The sequence below is a fragment of the Saccostrea cucullata genome, unplaced genomic scaffold (genome assembly GCF_032062105.1).
Source record: "Saccostrea cucullata isolate Sc308-1 unplaced genomic scaffold, CSIRO_AGI_Scuc_v1 ctg190, whole genome shotgun sequence".
NCBI classification, from domain to species: domain Eukaryota; kingdom Metazoa; phylum Mollusca; class Bivalvia; order Ostreida; family Ostreidae; genus Saccostrea; species Saccostrea cuccullata.
The window spans coordinates 183765-208216 of NW_026931523.1; the positions used below are offsets into that span (position 1 = coordinate 183765).

Consider the following 24452-nt stretch of genomic DNA (forward strand, 5'->3'; position numbering starts at 1 on the left):
AATTTTTGACAAAGATATCCAATATGTTTTAATATAAAGTACATGTAGATCCTAATTCAAGACTTTAACGAGGCTAGGGGGTGGCAGCCATTTTTAGACTATTTCAATCTCCTTTAAAAGGAGAGCTCCATATAAAGATATACAAAATGATAAAATTTTAAAACTAAAATATATGAATTTTTTCTTTGCCAAATGATAGTTGACAGCTAAATATACCGTATCTAAAAAAAATAAGTTAAATCTGGTGGTTAATTTGGGATTAAATTGTTGACCCGCCAGCCTCCTTAAAGCATTGTTACGTCTCATCAATTACGAAACATTAAAACATATTAATACAAGCTGTAGTAATTTTTTCTTCAGAAACATCAAGTCATACTCTGTATTATCTTTAATTGAGAAATCGATACTATATGATGTCACTCACTTTAATGAAATTTTCTAAACTCGTAAACTTTTCTAAACTTTCTGGAGCACGTAAATTTACTTACCTAGTCATTGGTCATTTGCAAAATTATTTTGAGAAAACAGATTCTGATTGCACACATAAGTACTCTGAAGTTGATATCAAGAAGATGCTTGAGTTTCTGATTGACAATATCTATGTGGTTTTTGGAGACCAGGTATTCCAACAATCTATTGGAATTAACATGGATACAAATTGCGCTCCGTTATTAGCAGACTTATTTTTATATTAATATGAAGTAGAATTTATGCAAAATCTTATGCCTGAAAAGAAGAAAACACTTGCTGTGGCCTTCAACTCGACATTTAGATATATCGACGACGTATTGTCAATTAATAATGATAATTTCCATTCCTACGTCGATATGATATATCTCAGTGAGCTTGAGATAAAAGATACCACAAAGTCCGACACTTCTGCTTCATATTTGGATATTTTACTTGAAAAAGACACTAATGGTAATCTAACAACAAAGCTATATGATAAACGTGATGACTTTAACTTTTCTATCGTCAACTTCCCTTACTTATGCAGCAATATACCTTCATCACCTGCATACGGAATATATATATTTCAGTTGATTCGATACGCAAGAGCATGCTCTACGTATGAACAATTTCTTAAACGAGGTAAATTATTGACAAGCAAGTTGATGAAACAAGAATATCAACAGTCTCATTTAAAGTCATCCTTTCGTAAGTTCTATGGTCGATACAATAACCTTGTCAGCAAATACAATTTATCATTGAGTCAAATGCTGACTGACGTTTTTCATACTAATTGTTAGTCCATTATTTATACACTGAATTGACGACGGATTTTTTCCGTTATTTCCTGATCATGACAAAGAGCACACGGCGGGTGTGACTGGTCGGCAGGGGATGTTCACTCCTCTATGGCACCTGATCCCACCTCTGATGTTTCGGAGGTCCGTGTTTGCTCTGCTTTGATTTTGTATACTGTTTAATGGACTTTGGGATTGAATACTGTTCGTTATCTACATATCCTTCTTCTAAAAGGATTCCTGCAATATAGCATATGATCACAAGAAAAAAAAACATGAAGTCAATATACGTATTTTAGATTCTTTAAATAGTAACTCAAGTCTTTATGCTCTTATACTTAATCATGTGATCGAGTTTGAGCCAATCAGAGAGCTTAGAATAAAAGGTGATATCACCTTTTCCTGCCAAAAACTAGTAGGTGCTATCACCTAATTGAATAACTGCTATCACCTATTCGAATAGGTGATATTACCTGTTTGAGTTTCTTACAACAATCAATACTGAATGCTCGCTATAATGTATAGAATACCACTGGAATCAAGAAAATTCGGACTACCCAGTTTTCATGCGTTTTCTACGTTTTTCTTGTTGTATACATGATATATAGGTAAAATAAATTAATTTGTAAGCAAAAAAAAAAAAAAAACTACAGCTGTTCGACGGGAAAAGGTGATATCAACCAATCGAATAGGCCATATCACCAATTCGAATAAGTGATATTACCTTTTCTAATTGGTGATATCACAAATTCAAATCAAATAGGTGATATCATCTATTGGTACAGGTGATATCACTTATTCAAATAGGGGATATTACTTTTTGCAGTAAATACCAAAACGGGGCCTCATACCTATGAATTAAATCACAGTAGTGAAAACCCAATCATAAATATGTGTTTTTATGTTGTTGAATTTTGAACCGGTTTCATGATCAAAATTCCACGAACCGGCTCAGTTTTCAACGGATTAGGGTCTAAATTCAACACCTTTGGTCTCAGAATTCAACGGTGAAAAATGACCCCCGGGTCAATATTCAACCCGGGTCAAAATTCAACGTTACACCGGCGGTGGATCTGTCTTTGTATTGTAGCAACAATTAGGTAATGGTATTTTAGAAAGGTACGTACACACAAAAGATACGGTGTTAAAAACTGCTTATAATGTAAAAGACCGCCTTGATCATAACATCATTTATTTTCAATTACATAAAAAATATTTAAACACACTAACAAGCTTTACATTTTATTTCACTTTTTACTGCATACTGCTGAAGATAAAATTTGCTTGCTTATCTGAACGCGGTAAGCTTTTTACGTCAAATCCTATTGTGACGTCAGCAAACCCGCGATCTACCTTAATCGCCTTTTACGACAAGCAAGGGGGTACTGAAGACCTATTCCAACCTGGATCCCCACGGGGCTTAAAGATATGTGATGAAAGATATGTGAGCTAGTGTTGTAGCTTATACATGTAAAACACACTTATATTTATGAACCACTGATTCTAATAGACTTTATCACTGCGCTTTAACCAATATGTTGTTCACTGTTATTTCAATATTGAGGTAAAAAGTACAATTAAGATACTGGTGGAATCAATCAGCATACAGTATAAAATATTTTGTAGCAACCGCTTCCACATCTACTCTTAATATATCGTGTAAGTTCAAAAAAAAAAAGTGAGAATCTTATATGTCCATTTGGTTGTTTTCTCTTCCATAGTACACATGGTATAGTTGTTCCATTGTTTGTGAAAAGGTTGATATGAAACTTGTTTAACACACCTAAGCCTGCCAGAAAAGACCAAAAAGGTTTTTAAAAGATTTTTTTTAACATCAATTGAAAAAAAAAGAATTCTGCAGTCAATAGGACCTAAGTTATTAAAGGTAAAAAAATAATAATAAACTTGCATGCGATATGTATTTTCATATGACGTTTTATTTCCCGGAATGCCCTACCTAGGCTACCGTCATTGTCACAAATCAGGACCAAAATGTACGATCCCCTCCCATTCTGACCACGGGTAGGAGATAGCTATAAGGAGATCCCAAATCGTGGCTTGAGACGATGGGCTACCTTGAATTATGAATTAGGTCATTAGGGCATGCATGTTCCAGTTAAGACAAGCAGTTCTGCTTGGCTAAGACAGTGCAAGTAAAAATAAAATATTTTGATGCAATCATGCACACAATTTAGAAAGCTAAACTTTCAAAGATGTAAAGTATTTCTTTTTACCACAGTTACATTGACTGACCAACACACATTTTTTCAAAAGGATCTTTGCAGCTTTATTATACTTGATACAGCTTTTTCAAAAAAGCCACTACCAGTCTACTACCAGTCTACCAATGACAAGCAGTGTTTGCCTGCTGCTAAGATAACACCTCAACATTTTCATGCTATCATATAAAGTAAAAAAAAACCATAGAGTTTTCTCCCTTTATTTACAGCACAGAGTACACAAGCCATTTAGAACATAATCATCTGTCCCTGTAAAAAGAAATAAAAAAAAATTTAAAACATAATAACGGAGAATAAATGACAAACATAATGATCCTAAATCTTGTATATCAATTTCCATTTACAAAAACTTTAACCTGTTCTGAAAATCAAGCATTGACTAATTGAAAATGCTCACAAAAATGTCTATGAATTTTCAAAGTAACGTGTTTTTACCCACAATAATACTTCAAACTTCATCTATCAAGTTAATCATATTATATAGAGAAAATCAATAAATTTCAAATATATTTTCAGGAATTGCGAATAAGAACACTTGCTACGCATTTTCCAATTTAAACTTGATTAATTAACACATTTCAAAAATAAAAATCATAGGTATCCAGGCTTTTGAAGAAATTCCACAATTTTTATACATATTATGTACTTGAATTTCTCTTATTTACTTAGATTATTTTAAAATTCAAAGTGTATAAAGATTCTCCTGTCATTTTGAAGCACCACAAATCACTTTTAATTTCATATCATGTTAAAAAACATTGGTATCTATGGTTAGATTAAAATGAACGACAATTTCTTGATATATGTAATTTCAAAATGCTTATACGGGGTAAAAAATTCGTCTTTTTATTAGACCTTTCTGAGAACTTCAAATAACCTTGAAGCACATTGAGAGGTATATAATGAAAATTGTTGCATGAAAAGATTTAATTTTTAAGCTTTATTTTGAGACTTTTTGAATTAATTTATAAATTAAAGAGTTGTCCTTCCTAGCTGAGGATCGGAGTCCCTTAATGACACGAATAAATCATTAATAATAATGTATTTACATTAGATACAAATAAAACTATATTGTTTTAAAACAAGATTAACAAAGCTGTTTCAAGACTGCAGTGAAAAGGTATTACAATATAATCTGTCTCTTAAAATACTAGGAGAGGAAATTATTTATTAATTCACTGAGATTCATCCTGCAAACAATTAATTCAAGAATTCAAAAACAAACTAGCTCCATGTTTGCAATTTTAAAATGTATATATTCATCATCTTTTATTCATTGGCAAATCTTTAATTTTCATTCTTTTCAGCTATAGCTGAATATTTTTATGATCCTTATACATCATATAAATTACCCAGGTTCAATCAAGATCATATGAGGATTTACCCCAGGTTTGACACCCTCCACCCAGTACACCTTAAGGCCAAATGGAAATACAACCCAGGGCATATTTCTCTACACCCCTGATTGGACATGAATTAAGTAATTTATTTGCTACAGTACTAGTGTTTGCAAGCAAATAAATTCTTTTTAAACCCAAGTCTGATCAATGGCCTTTCAAACCACCAATATAATTAACTATTTCCTTTAATTCATCTTAACATCAAGTAATTTGCAATTTGTGATAGAAAAACTGCATTGTGAAATAACACTAATTACCCCAGTTAAAACTGGATGTACAGAAATTTTCACCTGGCTTGCTTAACCAATCAAAGCTCATGAAACAAGCTAGATATAAGGTAAATGTTCTTATTACCTTTCTCTTTTTCTCTCCTCCCAACTCGAAGTGTTTACATCTTTTGATGGCTAGCTGTTTTCTGTATTTACAGTCTGTGCATTCTAACCTCAGTACAATCTTCCTCGTAATCTTTGCCTGAAGAACACAAAAATAAAATACACCTCCATTTTAAAAGTAAAGAAAGCAAGGAAAAAATAAACTACCCCCAGATCACAGGCACTTGGGGTATGGACCCTCCCCCCCCCCCCCTTTCCATTTTTTTTCTTTTTAAATCTGGGTTCGGGTCACCGTTTTCCTATTTTTCTATTCTAATATGCACTATATATTATCAATAATGCAACTCTTTTGTCTCTATAAGCTGTTTTAAAAAATATCGTTTTCGACTGATACATAATAAGAGAGAATGCTTGCAACTCTTTTCTCGTATTCGCCTCACCTCGCTTAAACTTCGCTAGATTATTTATCTTTAGAAACCAGAATAAAACATGGGATAAGCACATATCAATAAATTTGTTATACATTCCTCTTCCTTTTCATATTTCCTTTTAATTTTTATGTGCCCCCGATTTGTAAATATTTCGATGAAATCACCCGAATCTAGGGTGATGTCATTGACTGGGACAGCTTATAGAGACAAAAGAGTTACATAATTGATAATATGTAGTGCATATTAGAATAGAAAAATAGGAAAAAGGTGACTCGAACCCAGATTTAAAAAAAAAAATGGAAAGGGGGGGTGTTCCATACCCCAAGTGCCTGTGCCCCAGATCTGTGATTGTAAAGTAAATTTTAAGGCCATACAAAGTTAATGGTTCTCAGGCCTTTCTTCAAGAAATATGATGAGGGAGGGAGGCATTTTTTTTTTATTTTTGTTGCCCCCAAAACATGGTGAGGCAGCTTTTTACATTGTACAAAATCTCAAAAAATAATGAGGGAGGTGATTTGGTGTTTTTATTTTATTGGTTTAGCAATAAAAAGGGTCAATGAGGCACCCTTGGAAGAGATGAGGGAGGGCCTGGGAACCAAGAAATTAATTTTTTTTTTTGCCTAATGAAGAATAACTTTGATGACAGCCTGGTATTAAACGAGAAAGTGAAAAAAAAAATGGGTGAAAACAGTTCTTTCTCAACAATTTACCTCTACTAAAATGTCCATATAATAGGTGAAGAGAAATGGATTTTCCATTGAAATAAAAGCAAAAGTTGTTTTCAAAATGTAAATGCAATATATTCTCAAATCTTATACAAATGGGTGACTATTGCAAACACAGAAATAAATTTATGCCATTTTGTGACAATTATGTACATGTAAGGCATGTCCACATGTAAGGCATCTCCGTCAATGACAGTGGGAACACTATATCATTGATATCTTCAAGAATTCTTGTACATACAATTATTTCAAATTCAAAAACAAAGTGAATAGCACCAACCTTTTTTCTGAAGATGACCTTTGTTTGACCTCCAAAACCACTCTGCTTCCGGTCATATCTCCTTTTTCCTGGCAACAAAAATATCCATATTTTAACCAACTTCATTTCCTTTTCTCTAGACATTGTACTCCTTAAACCTTTCTAATAAGTTCTTCACTTGCTTTCAATGTAATGGAAAACTTTTTTTCAGCCAAGTTATATTTTATGAGACAATGACAGTAATAATGACCAATATTTTTCAAAAGCATTTCAATACTGAATCCATTATCAAAGAAATTATAAGGCCCTTCACACATCGATCTGAAGACTAATTAATGAGTAAAGTATAATTACTGATTAAAATAGGATCATTCCTAAAAAATTGTCTGTGAAAAATTAAAATTACAACTAACCCTGAGCGTAGAGGGAGGCTTTTCCGGTCTTGTACTGGGTGACTTTATGAAGGGTGTGCTTCTTGCACTTTTTACCCTTGCAGAAAGTCTTCCTTGATTTTGGTACGTTGACCTAAAAAGCAATAAATACAATAAGTACAATGTTCAATACAAAGTAATAAATTTTACAAATTTGAAAGACAGATGATTGTGTGGCCAATTTCTACTAGTTGTGCTTTTTCGATATGCTTCTCTCTTCAAAACCCCTTGGCTTATTCTATGATTTTATTAGGAAAAAAATTTCACAAAATATATGGGCCTTAAATGAAATAGTTGTCTTTTTTTACAAAATACATGTATTGTAAACTGAGCTAAAAGAATAACTAACTGCATGGGCAGGGTATAACATTAACGAAATACCCACTTCCATTCTACAAGTTTTCATAGAAATGAACCATACTACAAAGTGAAAAAAAATTGAAGCAGACTTTTGCTGGAATTCTTAAGCATTGGAGGTTTAAACGGATAGCACATTGCTATGAAATATCAACAACTTTATATTTTGTTGGATTTTTACCTTTCAGAGGTAAGAAACAAAAGTGATGGGAAATTAAATGGATGTCAAATTGAAAAGCAAAAAAAATTGAAGCAGACAGAGAGAGTCAACTACTGGTAATTCATTTCATGGCATCTTGTATTCATTAAAATAAGAGGTCAGTCCGATCAAGATTTCCCAAATGAGATTATGTGACAGTAGTCAAATATTTGAAGAGACAATACTGAATAGACCAAAATTTTACTATTTTTTTTATTCTACATACACATCTTGTTGAGATTTGTGGTGGTGGGCTATTGCTGCAAGGTCATGTGTATAACACATTAAACTGATGCAGACAGCAGTATACATTTCAGTACTTAAGATAGCAATGCTCACGATCATAGGTGGCGCTGCGGTTCGTTTATTTACGTAGCATGCCTAATATGTCCGCGTTGTGTAGATGTATTTCATATCACAATTAAGTGTTTTCGGCATTATTACTCCAAACATTTAAATGACAATGATTGGAATAAACAGAATAAAACATGATAAACAATTGGCAAAGAATTTTCCCGGGAATTTCTTAGTTTGTATAAAAAAATCGCACGTGAAAACTACTTTAGGCAAGGAATATAACATTAATACATATTTCCACTTTGATATATATATTAATTGAAAGGGATTTTATTTATTTACTTAATGCTGGTTTAAGTTTAAAAATCCATATGGTATTATCAAGGTATTTAAAAACGGCTGAGATCAAGGTATTTTCGGTAAATGAAAATTCCAACTACAACTAGTACAAGTAGTTCACACATGATGTGATCATTTATAAGTTACTAACAGTAACCTAGATGGTGGAGAATTTATAAATTTCAATTGTTCTACACAAAACACCTGTTTTATGAGGATTTCTTTGCTGTCTGATAAAAATGAATTAGCACAAATTCACTTGTAACTTTTATCTCAGTCTATATTATAAACAGTAGTTTTATAATATATTCCATACGTTAGTCTTGTAGCTTACTGTACTGTAGGCCCCTAACTATAAGAGTATTTTTACTTCTTATAATAATTATTATTATGAACAATATAGTTTGTATAATGAATAACTCAATTGTTTTGAGAAATGAAAAAAAAATCTGATTTAATTTATATAAATTCATATTATATAATTAATATTAATTATTATAATTTTAATAAAAAAATAACACATATGGAAGTTATTTCATTGTTTTAATAGTGTTATAAATGTTTTAATCATGGCATGAAAAATTTGTTTATGTCCAACATTTGAAATGTAGAAAATAAAAACATATTCATGTACACTTTCATACACACGTAAGAGAAAATGTGGGTTAAAATTCATTGGAGCACTGGCGTCTTCAATACAAAACTTTATATATTTTGTTATATTTACCTTTCAGAGGTAAGAAACAAAAGTGATGGGAAATTAAAAGGATGTCAAAAGCAAAAAAATTAACTGTAGGCCTATCAACCTAAAATCATGAAATTTATTCAATCAAAATAAGAGGGGTCACTTTTAACTCAAACATGAAACTAGTTAAATAAAAGAGACAAAAGACCAAAATATTTACTATTTTTTTATTTTCTACATAACATTAATAACTTGTGGTGGTGTTTTGTAATCAGTAATAATAGACAATGTCGTGAATATATAACACATTTCAAACTGATTTGATACTTTAATTTTCATGAGCATTGCTACTTAAGAATAGCATTTTTTAGGGTACCTCAACTTGTATCTTGTCATATTTTCCATAGAAAATTTAGTGAAAAATTACTTTCCTCTCTCTTAATTTTGGGAAACCATAGTTTGAATTTAGTAAAAGCAAAGTTTGAGATCAAAAGAATATGAAAGTTAATGTCTACCACCGTTTAACAAATGTCAAATCTAATGCAGTATTAAGGAAAATTTTTAATTTTGGCTGAAATATGTCTTACAAAGAGGAGTCCGAATTCATTCGAAAGACTTTGTTTCACCAAATCTTAGAGTACAAGCTGGAATAAATAACTTTTCTTTCTGTTATACAGAATCTCTTGTACATTGATCGTAAGTTTATCTCTTGTAATACCTAAGCCCTTTTCAAAACAATATCTATGAAATGAAGGCAGAAAACATTTCTTTATATCGTCTTAATTGGAAATGAAAAGCTACAAAATGTGTAATGATTATATCTGGGGTCAAACACACTAATTTCACAATAGGATGGCCTCAGATTTGTAATGAACAGTGAAATTCTCGTGTATTTACCATTTTCGACAATTTAAAAAGGAAGTACTGGAAACGCATGCGCTGAAGTTTCTAATCTCCTAAACGCTTTATAATAAGGTGAATTTGGTTCTTCTTGGCAAACGTCAGGTCAACGTAGAATTTAAAGTGAAAGTAAGAGGTGATGGAGGTTGTCATCGTTGCTGCAGTCAGAACACCGGTCGGTAGGTAGCCCTCCGACCTCTTTTTCAGTTTGATTATGTAAAATATCAAAATTATACCTTATACCACAATACACCTCCAAATTACCATAATGAAATAAATGGAGATAACGAAAAGTGTCAAACTCAAAAATCCATTCAAACAATACTAATCAGCAGGTCCAGTACAATCACAGATTTAACATTATTTAGGTGAGAAGGTGCCATGGAAGAGTAGCTCTATTTACCTACCTCAGGTAGCTTTATATTAGCTATTTCAAGGTAATTATTCAAAAGTTTTCCTTTATTATATATAATTATATATATATGATCTGTTGATATTTATACTAGGGAGGCTTAAAAAACAATCCAAACTGTGGAAGCCAAATACATTGCTACGTTTGGACAATTTAGAGCAAAACATGTAATTCACATTTTTGGACACACTAAAGCATGACGCAAAGACAAGGGATGCAAATGAACTAGCTTCCCCAATGGCCGATTCGAAGAACTGGTTTGAACATTTCGTTGGTCGTCTTAGGATGACTGTGTGAAGTGAAGTGCAATATATAATGAAAGTTGCACATGATGTAATGTAAAAACATTTTTCATATAGATTTTTAAATGAGTTGTTTTCAGATCATAAAAGGAATGATACTGCATGTAATGTTTAATTCTACACATCTGAGAAAAATGCTTTTAAAAGAAAATAATAGCATAATAGCAAAATATATTTGACTATAAGGCCGAAAATTAAAAATTGGTCAAATGTGTATTTTGATTACTGATTGCACTAAAATTGCTAGTCGAACAAACACAAATCTCTGAAATGTTTAGCGGTGAGATGAGGTGAAATGCAAAAAAGCATCTAAAAACACGTGCATGTTGATGATGACAATTTAAACACATTATGTGGTATAATCGATGCATTATATATAATTATATATATAATTATATATATAACTGTATATATATCATTGCTTCGTGATATCTGACGGAAGTTACAATGGTTCCAGTAATTGAATTGCGTAAGCAAAAAAGGCAACATGTTGCTGATGCAGTTTGTTTTAAACTTTTCAACAAGAAAGGGCCGTTGTCAGAGAGTAAATAAAAAGGTTTCCAACCAACCATGGCATGTCGTTGGTCGTCTAAGGACGACTGAGTGAAGTGAAGTGTAATATATAATGAAAGTTGCACATGATATAATGTAAAAACTACTTCATATAGTTAAAAGACTAAAATAGTACTGCATATAATTAAGGAAATAGTGCATGTAATGTTTAATCCTTATATAAGACAGTCCCGGTGTTAGCAACTTTTACGTCGATTTTACTCTCACGCGCGCACGTACACGTCGTGTGCCTTGTTATGGTTAGCATGTTCACATTGAGAAGATGTAGTCAGGCTTTCACCTTATCCACTTCTCTTCACAAACCTTCATGTTTTGATTGAATTGATTCTGGAAAACGTAAAATTCAGAACCAGTGCAGCCTATAAAGTCTTCTATTAAAAATGTCACAGACGGAATGGAATGCAGAAAATCTGACAAAACAAAATCTAGTTTACTGCAATCTTCCTTTTTTGACAAGCAGTGTGCAATAATAATCAAATGAGAAAGATAAATGCTCTGGTGAACAAATGAAGGAAAATCATTTTTGTATACCAATGTGCAAGGGAGATGGAAAAGAATTTTTATTTTAATTTTTGACTGTTATACATATGCAAGCATGTACATGAAAATCAATTTCAATAACTCACACATTATATGTTCAAAGTCACACAAGATTTTGGTAGCTTGTAGAAAAGATGAATTAAAATGTTTGATAACAATACTGGAAAACATTTTTGAAATAATAGTTTTAATTTAATTTAAGTACACAGTAAAAGTGATGGTTTCTTTTTGTTTCAGTATATAAGACATGTTTGTGTTTGGCAATAATATTTAACTGTCGTAACCAATCACTATCGCCGTGTACTTATTGTTATGATCAGCAAATCATATTCTCTTTAGAGAGGTGGACAGGCTTTTGTATATATAATCAATTCTCTTATAATTATATATATGTTTTGATTGAATTGATTCTGGAAAACATGTAAAATTCAGAACCAGTGCAGCCTATAAAGTAAAAAATAATTATTGAAATAAAATGTCACAAATAGAAAATCTGACAAAACAAAAAAATTAATACTGCAATCTTCCTGTATATCAACACAAGCAGTGTGCAAAATTAACTTGAAGTCAGATCGAAAGTTCTTCTGGAGACAAATTGAAATAACTACATTTTTGATTAAAAAACAATGATGCATAGTCTGAATGGAATAGATTTTATGATTTCTTATGACTGTTATACCCTATGCAAACATGTACATCTAGGTTCCTGAAAAATTACTTGTTTTATACAATTTATTTCACACATTACAAATAAAACATAATGATGAGGCAGTGAATAAAAATTGGGGAAGGCGGGGATGAAAATGTAGAAATTTTCTTTTTTATTATGGTATAATCACTAACTGCATGTATATCTTGTTGTAGGGTCTTTTAATGGTGGATTATCCACTCTTCCCGCACATGACCTTGGGACTCTCTGTATCAAGGAGGCTCTGGGTCGTGCAGGCGTCAATGGGGAGACTGTGTCGGAGGTCATCTTAGGACAAATTCTCACTGCAGGTATAATAATTATGTATTTTCAAACACAAAGTACTTGGCACAGCATAGGTTAAATTTTTAAATGGATGGAAAATGTTTTTTTTTAATATAGAAATTGTAAACTTGCTATTTTCTTATGCTTGAACTTAGGTCTTGAATATGGTCAATGCATTCCTAACAGAAAATTCTGTAATGCACTTTTTATGAATGCAAACAAATTTTCATTATTATTCATGATCCTCAAAATAATTTCAGTAACTTAATTTTGAAGATCATTTACAACATGCCAATAAAGAAGAGGACCTATATGTGAATAATATGTTATATGATCAATTACCAACACATAATTATATGTTTATTACATTGTAATTATTACCTTGATATATACATCAATTTACATGTACATATATTTTGCTAAGAAGTGTAGAATAACCCGGGATTGAAAAATATTGCAGATAAGATAGAATTCTTCATATTTTCATTTGATAGGTCAGGGACAAAATCCAGCACGGAAGGCCAGCATCAATGCGGGGGTTCCTATCCATGTTCCTTCCTGTGGAGTTAACATGCTCTGTGGGTCAGGCTTAAGGGCGGTTGTTCTGGGGTACCAGGCCATCAAAACAGGAGATGCTCAAATTGTTGTGGCTGGAGGTCAAGAAAACATGAGTCTGGCAAGTATCATAAAGGAGAACTTTAATAGAAAAATTAATTAATTTCTTTATATTGAATTCAGGAGCAAAAGTATGTATTTCCTTCTTATTGCATGCATGACTGTTTAAATTTTTGTGGCTTAAAAAAATCCAGAAATTTCCACTGTAATTGAATCAGTAAGAGTACATTACTGAAGGAAATTCTTATGAGCATTATGCTGCATATATGTAAACCATGCAGCAAAGTTATTCAATTAATACATGTAGATTTATGCTTAGTTCATGTACCTGTGAAGCCTAGATAACCTTGGGTACTTGCTGTAGATAGAGGTACATTTAGCACTCTTTTTGTAAAAGAACTCAATGTATGGATTTGTTCTTACCTTTGTTTGCTTTTGTAGGCTCCACACTGCATTCACATGAGGAATGGAGTGAAGTTTGGGGACACATCACTTACAGACACCATGATGTCAGACGGTCTTATAGATACCTTCAACCAATACCACATGGGAATTACAGGTGAAAATGATTTTACCAAAAAAAAAATCTAAATTTAAAAAAGGTCTGAATGAAACTTTGTCAGGGAATATTCAAATGAATTCTTTAAATTATCCGTGTTTTTGTGTGGTAAATTGAAGGAAGATAAATCTGGACAGGTAAAAATTATTTCATGGATATTGTTAAATTTACTGATTACCTCCCTTACTACATAAAATGAAAATACCGGTTAATGTAAACATTTTGAAAAAAATAATTTAAATTTTTTTTTTCTGTTTATGTAAAACAGTTATAGGGGCAAAGAAGAATGAGATTACTGATAATTTACATACAAGCTTGATTTTTTAAAGTGTGAATTATATATTTCAGCTGAAAATGTATCAAAGAAATATAACATATCCAGAGAAGAACAAGACAATTTTGCAGTTAATTCTCAGCAAAAGTGTGAGGCAGCACAGCATGCTGGATATTTTGATGAAGAAATAGTTCCTGTTTCCATAGCAACCAGACAAGGAACAAGTGAGTTGGATTTAGCTAGCTCAAAAAGAATGTATATTTGAGAAATAACTGTTATATACTATATATATATATATTTGGAGGGGGGATGGTTAACATTTGTAGAATTAATGTAATTGATATCAAATAATTTAGAATCAAAAGCTTATAAATTAGAAATTCTTTGTAGGATAAAGCTAAAATAATGACTACACTGTAGTAAATTAAAAAGTTGCTATGAAAATGCTTATACATGTAACATACATCGGAACTATTACGAAATTAGCACATTAAGTATTCAGCTTAAAGAAGGGAATGAAAGTATTATTTCCTTGCATTGTGGCTAATTTTAACAAATGTCTTGATTAATTGAAAAAATAACAGAGAAATAACAGAGAAAATTAGTTTGTGATTTAAAACTTTCATAATTTGTCTTACAGAGGTGATAAATAAGGATGAGTATCCCCGACATGGCTGTTCTATAGACCAGTTACAGAAACTCAGGCCAGCCTTTATAAAAGATGGATCTGGAACTGTAACTGCTGGAAATGCCTCAGGTAAATTTTATCAATTTTATGAGATTCACACAACAAAAATAAAATATAAACTTTTGTGTCACCTGTGTAGCATGTCAGACACGGAAGTATATGTGTACATTGTCTAGTGCCGTCATAACTTATATATAATTTTTGTTGCACTTTTACATGATGGTCTGTATAAGATTTTTGTTTTTAAAGTGTACAGTTTAGTCCTTTTCAAATTATTATTAAAAGTCTTTATAATTTTTTATAAAACTTACTTTGATTGGAGTATAGCTGTAGGCAACATGCTTTCCTTGAAATTTCTCTTTGATAATTTTAATTAATTAATTTTTTCTTGGAAGAACTAAATGAATTTGATTATTATCTTTAAGATTTGAATTTTTGAATTGTGGTTGCAGGTTTAAATGATGGAGCAGCTGTATGTGTGTTAATGAGTTCAGATGAAGCTAGATCTAGGTCATTACAGCCACTATGTAAGATTGTATCGTGGGCACAGGTGGGGGTGGATCCAGCTATCATGGGCATGGGACCAGTAGATGCCACCAGGAAAGCAGTAAGCTAAAATGTGATATCAAGACCCTTATATTTACAAACTAGGAAATAATTTACTTTTTTTGACCTTATTTTACAAATACATTCAATATTCAATGTATCCCATTAATAGTAATACCATTATATTTAAGCATTACTGTCATGGGGGCAGCAAAAAATGAAAGCAATAAGTCAATATTGTTATGATTTCACTTTTAAATTTGAAAGCAACAAATCAATATCGATCATTATGATTTCACTTTTAAATATGAAAGTGAATATCATTATGATTTCATTATTATTTTGCTGACAGCTGGAGAAGGCCCATTGGACCGTGGAGGATGTAGATCTGTTTGAACTCAATGAAGCCTTTGCTGCCCAGTCTGTTGCCGTTGTTAAACAACTCGGCTGTGATCCAAATAAGGTGGGTTTTTATTTTGCTCTCTATCCTTGATTTTACAGGTTTAAGAACAAAAATATAATTTATTAATTTTCGGAAATATAAACATTTGCTTGTATGGTGTGCATTCAAATAATATTTGCAGTTTTTAAAAAAATCCAATTTGGTGGTGTTACATAGTACATCGTAACAATATCAATTTAGAAAACTTTTTTTTATCATTTTTTTTTTGAAATTGAAAACCTGACTGTTTACTATTTAATCAAAAGTTAAGAACAAAAATATAATTGATAAATGTTCGAAAATGAAAACATCCAAAGTTGTGATGTTTTTGTTGAATCACCCTGTACTTGTAAGATGTGGTTCAATGTGAAGAATATTCAGACATTTATTGCCTGTTATATTATGATGTAGACAGCTCTCAATCAATGATGCATTCTAAACAAAATAATATGTATATTCTAAAAGCAAAATTAAAATGCAGAAATATTTCCTTTTTACAAGGTTAATATTAATGGTGGAGCAATAGCTATAGGACATCCAATAGGGGCTTCAGGTGCCAGAATTCTGGTGACATTGTTACATTCGCTGAAAAGGACTGGTAAAAAAAGGGGTGTTGCAGCTCTTTGTGTTGGAGGGGGGATGGGGATAGCCATGTGTGTGGAGAGAACATGATCTAAAACAAAGAACATTTGTTATACCTATAAGCTGTATGTCAAACATACATGTATCATGCATATCAAATAGTCCTGTATGTTGTTAATATGTTTTGTCGTGATAGTTTATCAGTATTAGAGAATTTTATGTCTGTTTACTTAGTTCATCCTTTTTGTACACATTCCTTGATCTTAATTTTGTGTGAGACATAAAACTTTTACCAGGTTCCCTGAGTCACTCAGGTGACCCATTGCTATCCATTTTCATCAGTGAACATGTGATGTGCACTCTGAGTGGTTCATAAACTCTTTGATATTTACAATGTACTTATTCACAATTTATAATGTAATACAAAAATACATGCAATGTCACATTAAAAACATTCATCAAATGGTAAAACTCTCATCAAATAGGTTCAAGATTTAGACATAGCTGGGGTTTAGTTCATCATATAAAGGCTTATTAATTTGACTCTTGATAAATATTTTATTTAAAATTATCTACACAGTGATAAGTGTTTCTGACTTTTATATATGATTTTCAAATAAATAAACTGTGTGGTACATTCCTGGTAATTTCCTGTCAAACTGTTGATAAAACCCAATTGACAATAAACAAAAGCAATATTTTTACTTCAGAACTTTTTTTTTATTTCTGCCTGGAAACAAAAATTCTGCTGAAGGTCCATAGCTTGCTTTTCTTTCAGTTAGTTAATGTATTTTCCACCCCGAGAAGGAGGAGTATGTACCTAAAGCATAAAAACTTGAAACGCCAGATGTTACCCAGACCTGGTTGTTCTTGTTTAGCCATATTGTAATGGTAGAACCACACTGCTGATAGGTTCTCTGGCAGTGAGTTTGATGATAGATTGATCCATCTTTCATCAGTCTTGAGTTCCCATTATAACTGCTATGAACAGAAATACTCCAAGAGAAGACATACAAGCCAGCAGATGGGGCCGTAAAACGATAGTTACTGGTGCTGAAAGCGTTCCCATGGTTGATTTTGACTGTATTAAACCGAATCACAGCTCCAGAGCTGGAAGATTGGGAACTGGATGGCACTGCAGTGAATGCTATGTCATTTCTGTGTGAACCTGTTTTAAATGGATCAAGATTATATAATATCTTCCACTACTGGTTACAAAATATGTTTTAAATTCCATTTTAAATTTCGATATTTTGGCATTTTAAGAAAAATATATACAAGTATAATAATTAAATTAATTAAACACAGAGAGGAACATGTGTTTACATTTACCTATATCACCCACTTTTGAGGCTAAATCAAGACCATGTTGAAGAGTTTCTGCTTGTTTCATTAGATTTGCAAGCAAACTTTTTCCGGCAACCATGCTGCTTATTGAGCATAGTGTCAGGAAAAAGGATAGCATCTTAAAATCTTGCTTCATTTTACACCCTGCAACCAACAAATAATATTAATAAAAGTCTACCTAAATCTTAACATTTCTATGATCATTAAAATCATTTCTTTGAAAAGATGACATATTCCATTTTTTATTAATTTACTTGCGTGAAAACTGAAATTGAATTTTCATTGATCTAAAAATTAAAATAATTGTTTTTGTAACCAATTTTAAACTTTACAAAATGTTCAAAAACCAACTTGAAAAGAAACATACCCCACTGAATTAAAATGTTTCCCTCTCCTGTGGCCAAGAAATGTATTTTTGAAATCATTTATATATATTTTGTTATAATTGTCTGCAAATACTGCAGTTACTGAAGTGCTTGCGTAACTAATGTAGAAATGCACTACAAGACATCTGCTGCTTATGCTAAGAGGTTTTGAATTGTTTCGAGGAACACCATATAATGTCCAAACGTCATCAGTTTATACTTTCCCATACCAAATACATAAAAATAAAATAGCTTAGTATTGGTGGGTAGTTTACCTATAAATTGTGCATGAAACATCTTGTATTCCTCCTTTAGCTGCAGTGCTTGATTTATGCTCTCTCAAAGTACTGCTCAATTGTTAAAAATTTTATCGAATGAAATATTTTGTTATATATATAGTCTCTTAATACCTATTTTTTGCGTTTGTTAAGCCTTCCAAGGTCTTTTAATTATTTGGTATGTATTTTTACAATCAAATGTGAATTTGATATTTACATGTAATTTAATTTTATGTAGTTTTTTTTTTCGATACATGAAGGCAAACTAAATTTTATCGCAATTATCATATGCCACAAATAGCAGCATATTGAAAATTAATCAATTTGCAATTTCCAGTTTAGGAATCAAATCAAGGACATTAGCTAAAATGAGGTACGTTTTCCTGTTTTTATGGATCTGCATTTTGGTCTTTGCCAAAAAGGCGGAAGGGAGAAGTTTGATGGCCCACTTAATGCGACAAGCCGGGAATTTGAAACATGGTTTAGACCTTGCGGCGAGAGTTGGCGATATCGGTACTTTGGTGTCGTTTATCAATTTTAATTGTATTAACGATTTAAAAACAGGCAAATGTTGTGTTTTGTACATAAATGCTTCTTCCGCTAGAGAATGTTTCCCATGCACTCTTCTCATCAATTAAAATGTATGTGTCAATCAAATAAACACTAACTTTCTACCACTTAATGAAACTTTAGACCACAGCTCAGTTAAGAAAGATCTGAAAAGAAATGTTTATTTAGTTTTAAAAGAACGAAGCCATTCATTAAATAAAAATTGTAGCGGCAACTTAGTTAATCTAAAATACATGTACCCGAATACAAAGAAAACGTCTAAATTGTTTAAGGAATTGCTGTCTTGTTTGTATAGTATGTCAGGGCATCAACAATAGTGGGAAACATGGGATAATTTGCATAACGGGCGAAGCCCGTTATGCATAAATTATCTCATGTTTCCCACTATTGTTGATGTCCCTGGCATACTATACTAACTAGACAGTGATTCTTTATATTTCCTTTTTATTGTGAAATAAAATTGTAGATTTAAACTTTAAAAATGTAGACATAGATTTAAATAACACAAGGACTCCCATGCCAATTTCAATAGTCCTCGCCCACTGACATCAAACACAAAGGCAGCTGCAAGAGATTTATTTTTATATACTCGCCTATAAGTCGGTCCGCCTATAAGTCGGTTGTGTTAAATAAGCTAAAATATCAGAGGGACTGACCTCATATAATGCCATTTATTTTATAGCTCGCCTATAAGTCGGACATAAAGTTTTGGACAGGAGATAAACTCCCAAAAATCCGACTTATAGGCGAGGATATACGGTACATGCACATTTGGCCTCCTTAGCGTCAGACACAGAGACAGATGCGCACGAGATTTGCATGCATATTAGGCCTACTTAGCTCCTGACTTATCGACCTTCCTAATTTACATTCCGGTAGAATTATCAAGAAATCAACCCCAATAACTTTCAAAGAGTTATCACTGAGAAAAAAAATAGAAATGGAAATATATTTAGAATACAATTCTAAATATTATATTGTATTTAGAATACAATTCCTCCCCCAGTGTGATATTATATGTACATTGATCAAACTGTATATTAATTCAATTTCTTTCCATATGATGTCTTTAAGTTCGCACAAAAATGATGTTGCATTCACTGCAGTCACTTCGAGTGCTACAAACTACGGAAGTGGACGTACCATAGCTTTCAACAGAATGCTTTTAAACCATGGAAACGCTTATAGTACCAGTAACTATCGTTTCACAGCACCCTCAGAGGGTTTGTACGTATTTTCCTGGTCACTTGCCCTTTTAAAGGGAAGCAGCTATAATGGCAACGTAAACTTGATAAGAAATGGAAGTGTTTACCACAGTACCACTTGTTCAAGTACATACCAGCAATGTGGGAGTACCGTTACCATGTGGCTGGGAAAAAACAACCAGGTCTGGATCCAGACAAGAAACAGCAACGTGTACGTCTACGGTACCTACTCCTCTTTTTCTGGTTGGAAAACCCACTGGTGAAATGTAATACCAAACAGAATGAATACAATAAAATCATTCATGAGTTTCGTTTTTGTTTTAATATGTTTAATTCTAAAAATCAGTGACGGAAATTATTGTACTGTTAAATTAGTTTGCACTGATACATTAGTTTTTCAATGTAACACTACAATTCCTTGAAACATATTATAATAATGATATACTTTTAATAATGTAACATTAGATAAATGTATAATTTTAAATTTACTAGCACATAGTAAATACATTGTAGTAATTCGGTATTTGAGAATTTGTCAGTTGCAATCTATACCGTTTTAATCAATAAGCTAAACATGACTATTCTTTTTTTCTTCCAACTAACCAATGGATCTATCTTTATTGAACATGTAGGATTCTCTCTAATAAATAAGAGACTTGCTTATCTTAATAGCTTTATGTATTTTCCAATTCAGCTTTGTCTTCCTTGTCTTAAGTGTTATAACGAAACGCTTAAAAACATTTCTTTCCAAGTGATACTTTGTATCTGTTAATCAACAATATATAAAAAAAACTGTAAAAGATCTCACTTTATACCTCAATTATTTTTGGAGCTATAGTAAAAATAATTTTTTGGACATCTTGACCTTTGGCAAAACCTCAACAACAAAACCTTACGATATCCTTTTTCCATAACATGACAATGATTACATGTATACGGAGGGTGGGACAGGTTAACAGAGTGTGCGAACTCCTCAATGGCACCCGACCCCAGCTCTTATGTTTAGTAGAGGTCAATGTTTGCTCTGCTCCTGATTTGTATTGTTTCAGTAGATTTTTGGTAACTCTTCGTTTTCTCCAAACATGCGTTTCATTTTAAAAAAGTTGCAAAGTGCAGTCGGTATGTAAACTCATGTGGACATGTTTTTTTTCTTTCTGTACATACCCGTGTACTCAAGCAAGGTACACTACCCGAGTTAAACATAGCTATTCATGAACATTGCAATTCTTCAGATCATATTTTAAAGAAAAATGCTCCCTTTATTTCTGTTTAAAATGTTCGTCCATTTGGGCAATTCCACTCATTTGTTGGCCATTATTTGAATCTATTTGAACCTACAATGTACACTTGCTGAGGATGCTAATCAGTTCTTAAAATATGACAAATCATGGATTTGCTGTTCTTGAAAAGAAGATTTTCTCTGTAACCTATATCCCTAAGAACAGCGTCGATGTCCCAGTTTTAACCCATCCCTGTGGAAAGAGGTCATGATTTCAACAATCTTGATTTTACACTAGCAAAGGATCATTTGATTTTTACTATGTATAATTAATTAAGCATGGCTTAAAATTACTTTTCCTGAAAACATTTTAAAAAGAAAATGTTCCTGAAGTAAAAAATTCCTATGTAAAACTTTGATAGCTCTATCAGTTGGGGTCATGATTTGATCAATTTGAATCTACATTACATGAGGACGCTTTCATGTACACGCACATACAAGATACTGCCTTCTTATTTAAAAAAAACACATAAGCCACTGTCAGATTTCAATACTAGTAATCATGGTCATATTGAATAGTTGAAATATTTGTGTCTCATATTCCTCCCCTGCATTTGATATAATTGACTTTCTATGAATTAACATATCCAGATTCTCTGCCTTCAGGACTACGTCTCTTATCATTGAAATCTTCAATACTAGTATTTTCGTTTTTGTTTATATATCCCGATTCGTCATCATCCACAATCTTCACATAAATGTGTTTCGGGGAATGTTCTGGAGCCAAGTCGGTGCCATCTTCTGGAACCTCCATGTTTGATTGTGGAATCGTTTCCTGTATCATTTCTATGGATTCATCAAAATCTTCGTTATCTGTGATCATGTTCTCGCTCACAGGATCATTTCGTGTTTCAAATTCCTCGTACGAAGTACCACCATCGAACACTGGAGACAAATATGTCGGATCTGATTTTAATCGTCCTCTTTGCTCCTGATTTAGCATTAAATCTTGTTCTCCAAGTTCAAAATTTAGAGTCTTATACTGAACAAACTGGTCAATTATATTGCTTTCGAGACCATTTCTGATGTCTGCTCTTTTAGTACACTTTTGATACACATATGTGACGACGCATAATCCAAAAAATAAGACAAACAGTCCAATTAAAATGATCCCAATGTAAACGACAAGCTCAGTATTTACTGAAAAATTGTCTGGATTGTAAGTGGAAGACGTAATGGTTACGCTCGGTTCAGTAGTCGTTGAACGACCCTCTGTAATATTTTTAATAATCCATGCTTTTGAACTCGTGTCCCATCCGTCTGATGAAGGGATTGCTTCTGCATAATATAATTTGAAAGATACAGTAAATAAATTTACTATAAATATTTCACTAAATATTCCTTAAATGAATTTCTAGATTGCAAACTTCTCCAACCCTACCTAAACAGATTAGAAGTTACACAATTTGACAAATCAATGCATGTCTTATATTAGTTTGTTTTTAAACTGTGTAAAACATGAATAGTAATAAGTATTATAACTGATGCTTAATGGTTTAAATTTTAGTTATGAATCAGTTCAGTATAACTTAAATGAATATGTACACTTGTAACTTGACCATCTTATTTTCAATGACATTTTTAGATAAAATTATGTACTAAGAATTGTACTTACTTGTGGATGCAATGCATCCATAACCATGATGGCAAAGATGTTCTTCACAATTGCAGTCTTTTTGGCAATCCTTTCCATAGCTCGGATAAGCACATATTGTAGAGCAATTAAATCCTAGATATCCTATCGGGCAAGCTGAAAGTAGAGATTGTACATGCATGATACATTGTATATCATAGTCATAATTTGAGTTATATAACTGAAAAATTGAAAATAACTCATACAAAAACTGAAAAATTTAAGTGTTTAGAAATTCAAAAATAAGGTTCACCTTCGCAAACCTTTGTAATTGTATTCCTCCAAAATCCTGCACAGCAAACAGGACCATGTACCCTTTGAAAACAATTAGAACATTAACTTCTCAAAAATTAAGAAAAATAAAATAAAAATTGCATGAAGATTTGACGAAAAATATACCCTCGACATAATTGTCCATTAACAAATTCGATGTGAGACAAGCTGATCACAATGACAGAAATATAAATCATCATTTCATCAGTCATTTTTAAAATTATCCATTTTGAATGAGGAAGTTATGTTCGATAGATCTGCCTTATCTCCTATTTATTTAATTCTTCCTTTTCATCTAAACTATTACAATTAATACACTGAATGCGTAGTGCTCATTTCAATTTATAATTTTTTACACAGTTGAAATGAAATACATGTATGCTATCCTTTTTCAAATGTTATGAGGTTAATATTAAAGGAAGTATGGCTTCAACGGAAATATTTACCATGGTAGTAATTAAAAAATAGGAAAACATAATTATGAAAAATTAAAATATACCAAGGTATATTTCTTTTTTTTTTTTGAATTAAAGTTATAAGAACAAAGAAGGACTGATTAGAAAATTCTATGCATTTTATTTCTATGGAAGGCTTATTATATATTTATTGACTTTCTACATTTAGCCTTTATCTTAACATCTAAAACTGTAAACAGGGGAAATATTCAATAAATCTATTTACATGTATTATCTTTTTATTATTTCAATATCCGAAATAAATAATATTTTCTCATAGATGTATTCATTATTTTCCGTCGAAAAAAAGTTACTGTGAAAACAAATTAACCATCTAAACATCTATTGTTATTTGCAAGTGGGAATAGGTGATATTGAAATTTTTAAAGAGTGGGAATAGGTAGAAGACACCGGGAAATTACATTATTTTCATTCGATGTAATGTAAAAATATATTTTTGGTATTAATATTTTGAGAGAAGTTAATTGTTGCAGCTCATAAAATTGGAAATTTTATTGTATTTATGCAAATGTATCATTTTTTATATAAATGACAATTTTAATAAAAACAAAATTTACTATCACCCGACGTTCTTCTACGCATTCTTGAGATGTTCTAACAAAAATTTGCTCTCGGTTGATTAAAAAAAATTCGATTTCACGTTACGTACACGTGTAAGTTGTGGATGTGATATCGGCA

At 31.9% G+C, this 24452-nt stretch overlaps 4 protein-coding genes across 4 annotated transcripts; 1 reads left to right on the forward strand and 3 right to left on the reverse strand.

Moving 5' to 3' along the window:
* Positions 1-3673: 3673 nt before the first annotated feature.
* LOC134232811 (uncharacterized) lies at positions 3674-7456 on the reverse strand. Its single transcript, XM_062714789.1, has 5 exons — positions 7451-7456; positions 7048-7159; positions 6656-6723; positions 5242-5358; positions 3674-3736 (listed from the first exon to the last, which is right to left on the reverse strand). Exons 1-5 carry the CDS (start codon positions 7454-7456, stop codon positions 3716-3718), a joined length of 324 nt encoding a protein of 107 aa, XP_062570773.1. The 3' UTR covers positions 3674-3715.
* Positions 7457-9884: 2428 nt separating this feature from the next.
* On the forward strand, positions 9885-17050 carry LOC134232808 (acetyl-CoA acetyltransferase, cytosolic-like). The gene is made up of 9 exons (XM_062714787.1): positions 9885-10021; positions 12534-12668; positions 13137-13318; positions 13699-13816; positions 14165-14314; positions 14731-14847; positions 15231-15385; positions 15677-15787; positions 16268-17050. The coding sequence occupies exons 1-9, from the start codon at positions 9982-9984 to the stop codon at positions 16436-16438; spliced, it is 1179 nt and encodes a 392-aa protein (XP_062570771.1). The 5' UTR covers positions 9885-9981; the 3' UTR covers positions 16439-17050.
* Positions 17051-17091: 41 nt separating this feature from the next.
* Positions 17092-17834, reverse strand: LOC134232810 (complement C1q-like protein 4). The gene is made up of 2 exons (XM_062714788.1): positions 17681-17834; positions 17092-17516 (listed from the first exon to the last, which is right to left on the reverse strand). Exons 1-2 carry the CDS (start codon positions 17829-17831, stop codon positions 17131-17133), a joined length of 537 nt encoding a protein of 178 aa, XP_062570772.1. The 5' UTR covers positions 17832-17834; the 3' UTR covers positions 17092-17130.
* A 4112-nt stretch (positions 17835-21946) lies between these two features.
* LOC134232824 (uncharacterized) lies at positions 21947-23342 on the reverse strand (the record flags this gene model as incomplete). Its single annotated transcript, XM_062714800.1, has 3 exons — positions 21947-22670; positions 23008-23142; positions 23279-23342. Coding segments are annotated over 3 exons (906 nt in total), but the record flags the coding sequence as incomplete, so codon positions are not given.
* Between the last annotated feature and the right edge of the window lie 1110 nt (positions 23343-24452).

Bases quoted from the DNA above. Each gene is read 5' to 3' on its own strand.
- LOC134232811 (XM_062714789.1), bottom strand. The intron at 6,724-7,047 runs GTTAGTTGTAAT...TTTTGTTGCCAG, and splicing joins AGCCTCCCTCTACGCTCAGG to GAAAAAGGAGATATGACCGG. The intron at 5,359-6,655 runs GTTGGTGCTATT...TGTGTTCTTCAG, and splicing joins AGGTCATCTTCAGAAAAAAG to GCAAAGATTACGAGGAAGAT.
- LOC134232808 (XM_062714787.1), top strand. From the start codon at position 9,982: ATGGAGGTTGTCATCGTTGCTGCAGTCAGAACACCGGTCG. The intron at 14,315-14,730 runs GTGAGTTGGATT...TTTGTCTTACAG, and splicing joins AGCAACCAGACAAGGAACAA to AGGTGATAAATAAGGATGAG. The intron at 14,848-15,230 runs GTAAATTTTATC...TTGTGGTTGCAG, and splicing joins AACTGCTGGAAATGCCTCAG to GTTTAAATGATGGAGCAGCT.
- LOC134232810 (XM_062714788.1), bottom strand. From the start codon at position 17,831: ATGAAGCAAGATTTTAAGATGCTATCCTTTTTCCTGACACTATGCTCA. The intron at 17,517-17,680 runs GTAAATGTAAAC...CATTTAAAACAG, and splicing joins CTCAAAAGTGGGTGATATAG to GTTCACACAGAAATGACATA.